General features: G+C 35.9%; 1 protein-coding gene across 1 annotated transcript; it reads right to left on the bottom strand.

Annotated features, from left to right (window-relative positions):
* Positions 1-12,145, bottom strand: LOC140155565 (cytochrome P450 2C25-like). Its single transcript, XM_072178452.1, has 6 exons — positions 11,728-12,145; positions 4,789-5,075; positions 4,116-4,239; positions 3,023-3,709; positions 1,646-1,935; positions 1-267 (listed from the first exon to the last, which is right to left on the bottom strand). Exons 2-5 carry the CDS (start codon positions 5,050-5,052, stop codon positions 1,697-1,699), a joined length of 1,314 nt encoding a protein of 437 aa, XP_072034553.1. The 5' UTR covers positions 5,053-5,075; positions 11,728-12,145; the 3' UTR covers positions 1-267; positions 1,646-1,696.
* Between the last annotated feature and the right edge of the window lie 469 nt (positions 12,146-12,614).

The following is a 12,614-nucleotide window of genomic DNA, read 5'->3' as shown; positions in this document are numbered from 1 at the left end:
GGCAAAATATGAAAATGTAGAAGCTACTTTTGAAGTCCTTAAATATTGGCAAATATCAAGAATCCTCTCTCCAAGTTCACTCTTCATGTTGTTGCCTGCGTGGGGTTGCAAACACTTTGTAGGAATAAGGACTAAAGTTGATCCCTTGCTGACCAAGTCCAGGAGCTGGTTCTTCAGCCATTGTGAGTGTGAAGTGGCGAAGGATATTTGTGACTAGGAGGAATTCTACATTTTCAACAATCTTTGAACCTGGGCATTGACGATTACCTGATGCAGAAATGAACAAAATAAAATTAATATCAGTTTAATAGCTGTAAGCATGGTAATTTAAAGGCCCATTCAGTGATTTGCTCATCGGGAGGACAGTAAAAATCATCAAAATTCAGGTTTTGGCACCTTTGTTCAGGGCCGAAGCAAGCAGGGTGGCCAGGGATGCCATGGCCGCCCCACTTTTTGAGAAATTTGTTATGTTTTTCTTTATATCTTTATTTCAATTTGGGCATATATTTGTAATTTGGCTGCTCCACATTTGTGATGGCAGCCCCACATTTTTCAACCTTGCTACGGCCCTGCCTTTGTAAGTTACTGTGAGATGTGCTAACATAACCTGCTAGTGGTTAAAGGCCCATTCAGTGATTTGCTGATCCGGATGATCGTAAAAATCATCAAAATTCAGATTTTGGTACTTTTGTTATTGTCATAAATGTGTTAACATAGCCTGTTAGTGGTTCAGCTGAAAGCTGTGTATTTAAGACAAAAATAAGGAATTTATATGGATCTGTAATTTAGATACTGACAGTATCTAAATTAGCTACATGTATTTGAATGGGGCTTAAACTTCGTCAATACTGTTGTTTTCTTTGTTTTTTGCCAAATTTTTCATTTCAAAAATACCAAATGACAATTTGAATGACTTATCCTTCACTTTTAAGCAATTTATGAACAATTTTAATTTTTTCGCTGGGATCACTGCATGGGTCTTTGAGCTGAAAACCGTTTATTAATGACAATAGAAGACATTTTATATGAATCTGTAATTTCTCTACTTATGCAGAAAAATGAGCTACATGTTATGTATTTGAATGGGGCTTCAACTTTGTCAATACTGCCGTTTTCTCCTTTTTTTTTTGCCAAATTTTTATTTAAAACACCCCCCCCATGGAAGATGTGACCAGAATCTTCCACACAGGAGTGTGATTTCAAATGGGGTTACCTGAAATCTATACCCCTGTGTGGGAGATTAAAGATATGGAGTCTTCCATAAGGCTGCGATCACATTGAAGTATACGGTATGCGCTATACGATAATATGCGCAGTCGATCAGGCTGAGTTCACATAGTACTCCTAATGTGAACTCAGCCTGATCGAATGAGCGTATATCGTGTAGCGAATACCGTATACAGTATTCTTCTGTGATCGCAGCCTAAGTGGTGTATGGAATGACACATTCAAAAATATGTCAAAAAAAACAAACAAAAGGAGCAATTGCGGAATAGGGTGCAACTCTACCAGTCTTATTACAAGACTGCCCTACCCTAACCCTAAACTCCGTAAACGAGGACTGGACTCAAGTCTAGCAAGTTTCACCCTATTCGGTAATCGTACCCAAAACGAAGCAAGAGAAGGAAGTGGTTTTATGACTTACCAAGTGCATAAGGTGTAAAGCCATCAGGCCGTTTCAAGTTACCCTCTTCATCTAGGAATCTCTCTGGTCTGAATTCTTCAGGTTTGTCCCAGTACCTGGGGTCCATATGTATAGCCCATATATTAGGTAGGATAAGTGTCTCTGCTGGAATGTCATACCCGACAGTGTTGAATCCAATGTGGATGAATGGGGTGCACCTAAACTTGCTGCAGGTCGAATCCTTTGCACTTCGCTGATAGTAGCCAATGTGTAGGGGTGATGATTTTTATGCTTTATTGAAGGTGTGTTATCTATAGAGGAAGAGAATGAGGAGTTGCTATTTAGTTATCCCCCTGGACACTAGTCATCTAACAGCATTTCTGATTGGTTGATAACTTGAAATGCTCATTTCAGTAGCCAATTATGACTAGGCTTTAAACAGTTTATGGTCAAACTTGCATTTGCAGATGGACTTATTAATACCCTCCTTGATTGGTTCAAAATTGAGCACAATATTCATTTTGGCCAATTGGCAGGTAGTTTTCATGGGGTTAATGATACTCTGTGGAGTGGTAAGGGTCAGATTACTAACGACTCCCAGGGGTAATCTATGTGACGTAACCAGGCCGTATGTCACATGGGGAAAGTTGTTAAATCACAAAATCAACCAATTTGCTGCGAGTCGCACATTTTTAGTGAAATATAGCTAAAAATGTGAACACTGTGGCACCTTTGTCAATATGATAACCAATCTCAAGCTATCTGATGCAACCATAAATATTATGCAAGTTTAGCCATCTTTAGACAATAGGCCTATAAGGCAACTTCAGGCTTACTCCCTTGTGACATGAAGCCAGTGGGTAGCAGCCACCCCACCCACCCCCATTCTGTCCACCTTAGTGAAATTTAAGAATTGTAGGCCTTTTTTTTGCTTTTTTTTTTGTCAAGCCCCCCCGCCTTAAAGTGACCTCATCTCATCTCAAAAAGTGAGCTGCATGCAGTGTGATATAAAATTGGATGGTTTGAATCCAATACACAAATTTATTGGTAAAAATTTGATTTTTTTTTTTGTAAAACATGTGATTTTTGATCAAAAATTTGACTTTTGGTTTTAAAAAATGTGATTTTTGGTCAAAAATATGATTTTTGATCAAAAAGGTGATTTTTGATCAAAAATATGATTTTTGATCAAAAAAGGTGATTTTGGTCAAAAATGAGCAAGTCAAAAATGAGTTTTAGTCAAAAATTGTAGAAAACAAAATTTTTTGGGAAAAGGTGAGCCTAACACAGTCCAAGTTTTGAGTCCAAGTGTCGATTATATTGGACTCTTCAACTCTGTACAAAGTATAGGAAGGAAGATTCTGAGAACATAATAATGGATACAATAGTGCTACCTACCTCGACCAATGACCTGGTCCATCTCCTCTTGTATTTTTCTCTGGACATGTACATTTCTGGCTAAATAAAGGAAAACCCACAGTGTTTGTGCTGTTGTAGCCTCCATACCGGCCTGATAACAGTCCAATAAAATGGCAGCTAATTGTTGGTTACTCGTACTTGCTTCCTCCAGAAATGGAGAACCCGATTTACCCGAGCACTCGTGCTCCTCTTCCATTACCCCGTAAGTATGTAAGAAGCCGTCTATGATGTCACTGAACTCATGGTGAAAGTCATTGCTTTGGCGTCTCTCCATAACCAACTCGATTATATTTTTCATAGACTTCTGAAAGTTTGTAGACATGTCTACATATTTACTGATTTTTGGTTTGATGTTTTCTGGGATTGCTTTTCCTGATAAGACAAGAAATGGATTGTTGGAGAGATTTCCTTTTACCAGCTTTCTTATGTGACTGACTTCTGTCTTGACGCCGAAAGTCATCTGACCAACGCAGGCAAATATGACTTCGTCGATGAGGGGACAGATGTCAACAGAAGAACCTTTGGAGTTTTCCAGAGCCTGATTGAAGTGGTCGATGTGGTTGCTAACACAGTTGTCATAAACGCTGTTGTCCATTTTCCTCATGACCTTAGAGAACAACATTCTTTGCTCGTTATGGAATTTGCCATGTTGCAGAAGAACAAGACCTTCAAAATGGAAAGTATGAAAATGGGTATTAGGGCTTATTTAGTTATCAAATTAATAGGACTGCTCCGAGAGGACTTTTGCTTTAAAGGACATCATCGAACTTTTTGTTTGCTCCCTTATAGAACCGGACATTTAAATGTTTTTAAAACCAAAACCAAAACATGTTCATAACGTCTTAAAAACATCTTTGTGTTTGCTGGGGAGGTGCAGTGTGCTTATAGATGTAAATGTTTTACGACCAAGAATATCAGAGGGTGCATATTTCCACTTAATGGGGTGTGGAGTGGACACGCCCTAAATTGACGTCCCCCTTATGTCCTCCCTAAAACAATATGATCTTCTGTCTATTTTGTTGTATTTCTGTATTGTTTTCGAGTAGGCAGTACTCGTAAAATTCAGACCTACCTCCATCAACGCCAAGTAATTTCTTGAACCTGTCAGGCCTGTTGTTGAAAACAGATCCTTTGGTAATGAAAGCTTCCCTCATTGCCTCTATTGAGTTTAGTACCACAATTTCCACTGGACCAACCTAAGGACAGAAAACACAAATATTAAAAAGTTGTAGCATGTCATACTGAACCCTGGATTGCTGATACCACACTTCATTTATTTTCACATTTCGGTAGTGGCATAGCTAGCGGGGCATGGGACACGTGCCTTGGGTGCCGTCTTAGGGACCGAATCGACCTATTTCAGTGCCTCCTAGATCGATTCGACGCCCTCTCCAAGCATTTCAACACAAACAGTTATTTGAAAACCCGTTTTAAAGACCAAAATTCAACTTGAGTATAACCAATTAGTGGTATTTATGCAAATTTTCGGGCGCTCCCCCGCAATTGTTTCAGGAATTTCCCCCGGGCGCCACAATTACCATTGTGGCTACGCGGCCCTGCGCCACTTAATTTTTGCCGAATGCCGACGAAGTTTATCAGGCCTTTTACTCTGCGTAACCATGGTAACTCTTTTAAGAGGCTTAAGAGCGATTACTCCTCTAAAGCTCCTCATAAATGACATAGAGAGAGGAAGCTAGAGGAGTAATTTATAGCTCCCCTTGATAAATCACTACACATGTAATTACCTTCATCGTGTAAACTGGTCCATACGTATCCGCATATTCACGCAATTTCCCCAAAGGATTCCGAATGAGTTGCAGTATACATCCCAAGAACGGGAGTCCTCGTGGTCCTGGAGGTGTTTTCTTGGATTTTTTATTGCGTTTTTGTTGGAAATAACAGAAGGTCATCAAACCTACAACCATGAGAACCAACGCTGGATGCAAGCTGATAACGGAGAGGCTAGCGGACGACGGAAGGGACTGGTGTGCCGTAGTTTCCATATTCATCCTGATCAGGTGGTTACTTTATTCTGCAATGATAATGTAATAAAAGAATTTCTTGTAAACCAGGTTAAGGTAAGATATAATTCGTGAATATGTATGTGATACTCTTTCTATTTATCATTCAATAATTGTCTGATACTAGGTAGCTTATCAATAACCTGATCTAAGGTAGATACACCAGGTAGTTTATCAATAACCTGATCTAAGTTAGATACACCAGGAAGTTTATCAATAACCTGATCTAAGTTAGATACACCAGGTAGTTTATCAATAACCTGATCTAAGTTAGATACACCAGGAAGTTTATCAATAACCTGATCTAAGATAGATACACCAGGTAGTTTATCAATAACCTGATCTAAGTTAGATACACCAGGTAGTTTATCAATAACCTGATCTAAGTTAGATACACCAGGAAGTTTATCAATAACCTGATCTAAGGTTATCAATAACCTGATCTAAGTTAGATACACCAGGTAGTTTATCAATAACCTGATCTAAGTTAGATACACCAGGAAGTTTATCAATAACCTGATCTAAGGTAGATACACCAGGAAGTTTCAATAGCCTGATCTAAGGTAGATACACCAAGTAGTTTATCAATAACCTGATCTATGGTCGATACATCTGGTAGTTTATCAATAACCTGATCTAAGGTAGATACACCAGGTAGTTTATCAATAACCTGATAACAGGTAGTTTATCAATTCCCTGATCTAAGGTAGATATACCAGGAAGTTTATCAATAACCTGATCTAAGGTTATCAATAACCTGATCTAAGTTAGATACACCAGGTAGTTTATCAATAACCTGATCTAAGTTAGATACACCAGGAAGTTTATCAATAACCTGATCTAAGGTAGATACACCAGGAAGTTTCAATAGCCTGATCTAAGGTAGATACACCAAGTAGTTTATCAATAACCTGATCTATGATGTATACATCTGGTAGTTTATCAATAGCCTGATCTAAGGTAGATACACCAGGTAGTTTATCAATTGCCTGATCTAAGGTAGAGATACCAGGTAGTTTATCAATAGCCTCATCTAAGGTAGATACACCGGGTAGTTTATCAATAGCCTTATTTAAGATAGATTTACCAGGTGCAGGTAGTTTATCAATAGCCTGATTTAAGGTAGATATACCAGGTAGTTTATCAATAGCCTAATCTAAGGTAGATACACCAAGTAGTTGATTAATAGCCTTATTGACAATTTTCTAGACTTGGTATCCACTCTTAAGCTTTTCCTACAAATATTTTAAGGGCTCAGATAGCAACGTTTGTATAGTATTTCAGAGCACATCAGACATATCGAATTGCATTCTGAATACGAGGAATGTCCTTCTAATATTAGGTATGTCACAGTGGCTGCACAATAATTCTGCTACACTGTGCATGCAAGCATAACAGTGAATTGAAAAGGGCGCGCTTCAAATTTGGCCAATTTTAGAAAACATCCATGTCGATAAATGAATGTCTTCATATGCTTCATTTATCCAAATTGTTTGAATTTTTAATATATGGTGTGTGAAGCCTTCCCGAGGCTACCATCGGGTCCCCCCAAATTAAAAATTGTTTTGTTTAAGAACTACTGCCTGTTTTTATGGATTTTTGAAGATCGCTCATAAATCAGTAAATATAGGCCTACTGAAGTAAAGGAACTACCACCATTTAGCTGAAATACTAATCTTTCTTAGCATGTAAATTAATTCCGTCGACAACAAATGAAACACTTCCCTAAAACCAGTTGAAGCAAAACATTAATCAATGTTTTTTTTTGGGAGTAATTTTCCAAACCACAATAGCTCTAAGCCATTGTGTGTGTCCAAGGCCATACTAATTTTGTATGCGCGGTACAGTAAAATTGCTGTTAATTTTACCGATTATCCTCCCATGTTAATCCAGATGACAAAATGTTAATTTAAAGTCTCATTGCAACTGAATTTTAATTTTACTTTTCGGACTTGGCTTTGAGTAATGGTGACACATACCATGTTTACAGTAAAAATTAAAATTATATTCCAGACACCGTCAAAATGTCAAACTTTTAATTTTTTTGTATTGTTTTTAAATAATTAACTGCAGTTCATTTATTCAACCTCATAACAGGATCATACTTAAAAGCTTTATGATGAATGAACAGACGTTCATTAAATATTGAAAAAAACCCAAAATTACTCATGCCTAATTTGCATAATAATATCATAAATACATAATTAGCTGTAATTACCTAATTTGCATAATTAATTACTTTTTGTGTATTTTTTGTCATCAATTGAAAGAACTTTGTATACATATGTGTGCAAAAAAAACCGCACCTTTATATCATGTACGGTTTTCTATTGGCATCAATTTTGCATATTAATAAGCTGAACTTAGTCATTTTTTTAGATTTAATTTGTCTGCAGATTGGCCGAAATGGCTAAAATAGTATATTTGATTAATTTATTATAATTATTCAGTGATGGATTTTTTAATTTTGTTTTCTGTAACGAAGTCAGGAAAGATAGGCATTTAACATGTGCTATTTAAATTAACGCTGTTTTTCCAAGCAAGCGTCCAAATAAACCTTCAAAATCTCGAAATGTGCCAATTTTGTCATTACAGCCATTTGTGGCAGGATTTCATTCCATCTACGAGCATCTTTAAATTGACATTACATCACAATGCATTGACCGATTTCAATTCTGTTTTTTGATTTTTGATGCTTTAATAAAGCTTAATAATGTAGGGACATTAAATAACGCGTTTCTGCTGCGATTATTTTTGAGGTGATATACCTACTAATATCAAATGAGTTTGATTTTTTTTTAAATTCGTGATATAATACAAATGTTATGACAAATTAAAGTTTGAATTTGTTTTGTTTTTATATTTAACAGTCCTTGAAGTAAACTTAATTAATCTAATGATATGTCCTTAAAGTGCATGTATGTAGCTGGGAGGAAAAGCCGACGAGCATTTGACCTTTTGTATTGAGGTACACATTTTTCCCCAAAAGACCTACAAATTGTAGGTCTTTGGGGGAATTTTAAAAATCACAATTATTTGATATTAGAAGGACATTCCTCGTATTTAGAATACAATTTGGTGTGTCTAACCAGACTGATGTGCTCGCAGGTCTCACAAGAAATATTAATTATGTAAACGTCGCTATCCGATCCCTTAAGGCTGGCTTTAACACTGGAATTATGGACACTTTCGAGTCTCGTAACAGCTAAATTGTTGGTCTAAAGTATATAAAAGTATACTATTTAGAATGGGAAACTCTTGACGAACCCATCTGTGAGGTTAAATTTGGGCAAATAATGTTAAATTTTAGAGAAATTTTTATATCGTAAAAAGGGGTTTTTTTTCCAATTAATTTTGATCAACTTCGCCAAAAATGGTTGAGGCCTTTAAAATGTTTTTGGGATTTTTTTTCTCGATGTTGTGTCTGTTAAAAGGGTATTTCGTGATCCACAGCCTCATCCCCCCACCCCATTTTTCTCAATATAGTACCATATACCACTGGAAACATCTGACTACATAATGTTTATGTAGCAAAAATGTCTTGCAGATTAATTCGTTTAGCAAAAATATCGTCAATTTTGAATTTCATTTTGGTATAGGCCTACCAGAACGAAATTACAACAGTGGCCTATGAAGCGGTATAATACACATAATCATGCATAACTCGCAAATGCAAAATCGGAATCAACTGACATTTTAGGAATAAGCTTTTTTTCATGAATGTCTACTGAAAAATGCCATAAGAGGATGCTAGGATCACGACATCCTCCTTTAAATATGGAATTTTTTTTCCAAAACCCCTTTACAACACTGCAAAAACCTTTGTTTAGCCACTGAACACATTCTTACCTTCACTTTGTAAACATGTTTAGAAACTTCTTAAAGATATTCACCAGGACTGTTCATAGTAGATAAATCAGTATATGTAAATTCATACTAGTCAAATTAAATTCCACTTACATGCAGAAGTCTCGAAATCTACCGGTTTTCTCGTTGCAATGACGATATATGTAAAATGTGTTGAAAATCAACTGGCAACTCCGTTGCTAAGCAGCAGAAAACATCAGCTCTACACATATCGTCATTGCAGCAATTGCATCGAAAAAGAAAACTGATGGTTTTCGAAACGTAAGTGGAATGGTTGTATGAATTTACATTATATTAATGTTTAGAAACTACACATTTCGTATCAATTTCCTAACCATCAATGGCTAAACATGACTCATCAATACTCTAAACATGTTTAATTTATACATTATAATTTAAACACGTCTACTAAGTGATCCAGAGTGTTTTTTAGAAAAGTGTTTAAATGCTAAACACTGTTTTTTGCAGTAAAAATGTAAATGTAAGTACAGCAATCACAAAAAGTGAAAGGGAAGAATAAGATTTATAATTTAAGTGGTCTTTCAGTAAACTTCAAAAACATTTAGTGTGAAAAAATGCCGAAAAAGTGGATTTTGGAGGGAAATTCTGGGATTTTTCCCTTTCAAAATTAACCTTTTTTACAGCCTTGTTTGGGTTTCAATATTTAAAAATTCACTTCACGGTTGAAATTATATATCAAAATAGTCAAAATACATGATTATTTGTGACGTGTCATGTCAAAAGGAGACATTTTTTTGGCAGGATCGTAAATGGAGAAATATCCAAAAATCTGCCGGTGAGTGATTTTTCACAATTTTGGTTTGTTGCGAATTTGTAATATTATTAATGTTAAAAATATTGTCTGATAGTTTCAGACCAGAATATAACTGGCATCTTGTATTTTTTGAGACATTTTTCAAGTTAATTCCTACTTTCAACATTGTCAATAATATTTTTAAAGGCCGATATCTCAATTTCCAATTTTATAATACCATATTACTTCCGAGCTCAATATCTTCGCTTAGGAATGTCCGATTTCATTGGGGAAAACGACGTTGTGGAACAAAATATCTCTATATTTCAGATATGTAAAAACCTCAAAATTCATAACCTGCCCAAAAGTGTCTCCTTTTGACATGACATGTCACATTTATTCAAAGTTGATAATGTTGGTAATTGTATGTAAATTGCGCGTAACGCAAGTTACGTAATTGGTCATTTTAAAAATTGCTGATTCATTTTTAGATAGCCTTCGCCTCTGGACATGCTGGAGTATCTATAGGTAACAATCCAGTGCTGTTAAGGGCTCGGATAGCGACGTTTTCACGTATTTTTGTGGAACCTGAGAGCACATCAGACATATCAAATTGCATTTTGCATACGCGGAATGTTCTTCTGGTATCAAATAATTTTGATTTTTTTTTTTCAAATTTGCGATATAATACATATTTTATGGCAAATGATTAAAAATTGACTAACTGATATTTTTTTAATTTAACAGTCCTAGAAATAATGTATAACTGATATGTACTTAAAATGTATGTAGCTGGGATAAAAAGCCGTCCATCACATGAAAATGTTGACCTTTCGTATTAAAGATAGATTTTTCCCCAAAACACCAAAAATGTAGGTCTTTTTTGGAATAAAATGTATATCTTCAATATGAAAGGTTAACATTTTCAATTGATGGTCGGCTTTCATTCCACTACATACACTATAAGTAGGCCTACATGTCATTAGATTTATAAAGTTTAATACGAGAACAAATATCAAAATTATTTGATATCAGAACTTCAGAATGCATTTTGGTGTGTCTGATGTGCTCTCATGTCCCACAAAAATACTGTGCAAACGTTGTTATTCGATTCCTTAACTTCAGTTTCCTATTGTTTGAAAAGAAATGGTATGAAGAAAAAAAGTACCCAATTTAGGATGTGAATTTTTGTGTAACGCGAGTCTCAATTTGTTTTTTACCAACAAATATTGCTTAAAATTGTCCACAAATGTTTATGGTATTTGGTACCTATGATCAAAAGCTCATAATGTGGAAAAGATGAACCAAAAACATGTTCTTGTTTAGTCGTATCAGACGTCCATGGTTGTATTTAATATTATATAGGAGACTGACCGTGCCAATTATACTAGTATACCAACAAGTATTATACGCCAGCCTTATAAACATGTGGAATTGTCCTTGTAAAGCACAATCTGATATTAATCAACAAAGATCTCATTCAACTTTAAGTACGGAAGTAGGTTAAATCAAGAAAACTTTAACCCGAAGTTCATGATCAACCGAGCTTGTGGTGAGTTTGTATGTGTGGGACTTACAACTAATCATGCTTTCACATTTTCTACCGAACCAACAAATTTCTTAATGTCATTTTTTTTTTTAAGTTTACTCTATTTTAGAAACGGGTCCGATCCGGGGGAGTTCAGCGCGGCGACCTATTTCAGGATAGCCACAACTAATTGGATCCTGACTTTCAGTGGCGCTTATACATCGAACATTGGGTTATTCCTACATGTAATTTTACACGAAATTAGGGTTAGGGTTAAGGTTAGGGTTAGGATTAGGGTTAGGGTTATGATTAGGATTAGCTTACACGAATAATTACATGAAGGATCGGCCGAACATTGGCTAAAAATTGAATAGATTTTAGCCTCAATTGAATTTTGAGTTCAATTGCCAAAATTAGGTCTGGTGATATGAAAATACATTTCTTTCATGATAAATTAAAAATATGACCACGTTTTAAAATAAAATAAAATAAATAATATTATCATGATACTTACCAGTGCAGGGATGTTCACCAATTGCAGGGAACTGGGGCCAATAGTAAGCCTAGTGTTGCCAATTGCAGATAAGTTCGATGCAGCAAGTTCCTTCAGCCCAAGACGCTTCTGATAAGTTTTCAAGTCACTTCTGAAGTTCTCTCAACCAATGACATGTTATTTATATACTGTCACTTGTTTTTATGTAAATTTTCCAGCTTCATTCATAAAGAAATCTGGCGATGTCGGTATCAGGCACTCTACTTCTCACGTCCGGCGTCCTTCCCCTTAGTCTTTTACGGCATCCACTTTCTTTCATCATTCTCATTTGAATAAAATATCCCAAAGATCACCTCAAAAAGCGAAATTATCCAATCACAATTAAATAGTAAGTTGGTGCGTGTAGCAATTGGTTGAATCGCGTGACCAATTTAGTCCTATGCCATGTGTATTGTGCTCACATGCCTGCTACTATAGCTAATACATGTACTATACTAATAAACCCGGGCCTAGACCGAAAGTAGGTGATTTCGTAGGGAGGGAACTTGATATTTGTAAGAGCTGAAATCGCAATAAAAAAAACGGCTTGGTGTAGTAGTATTAAAGTAGGTGGGCATTTCCCGGGCATTTTAAAACTCTACGCACCAGAAATACTACACTAGTAACCAATGTCAGTGACAAATCATCAAAGCACGCATGAGATTTGAGGCACTTATTCTAAAGGAGATTTACAAGATGATAGTGAGGTCAAGATTAATTCCTCCTTCATTCCTCCCTTCCTTTCTACTTTCCTCTCTTCTTTCCTCCCTTTTATTTATTACTTCCCCTTCCTTCCTTCTATTTACTCCCTTCCTTTCTTACTTCTCCCTTCCTTTTTCCTTCCTCCTCTCTTCCTCCATTTCTCCCTT

The sequence above is a fragment of the Amphiura filiformis genome, chromosome 6, assembly GCF_039555335.1.
Source record: "Amphiura filiformis chromosome 6, Afil_fr2py, whole genome shotgun sequence".
Taxonomy (NCBI): Eukaryota; Metazoa; Echinodermata; class Ophiuroidea; order Amphilepidida; family Amphiuridae; genus Amphiura; species Amphiura filiformis.
This window is presented reverse-complemented; position numbering and strand designations above follow the sequence as displayed.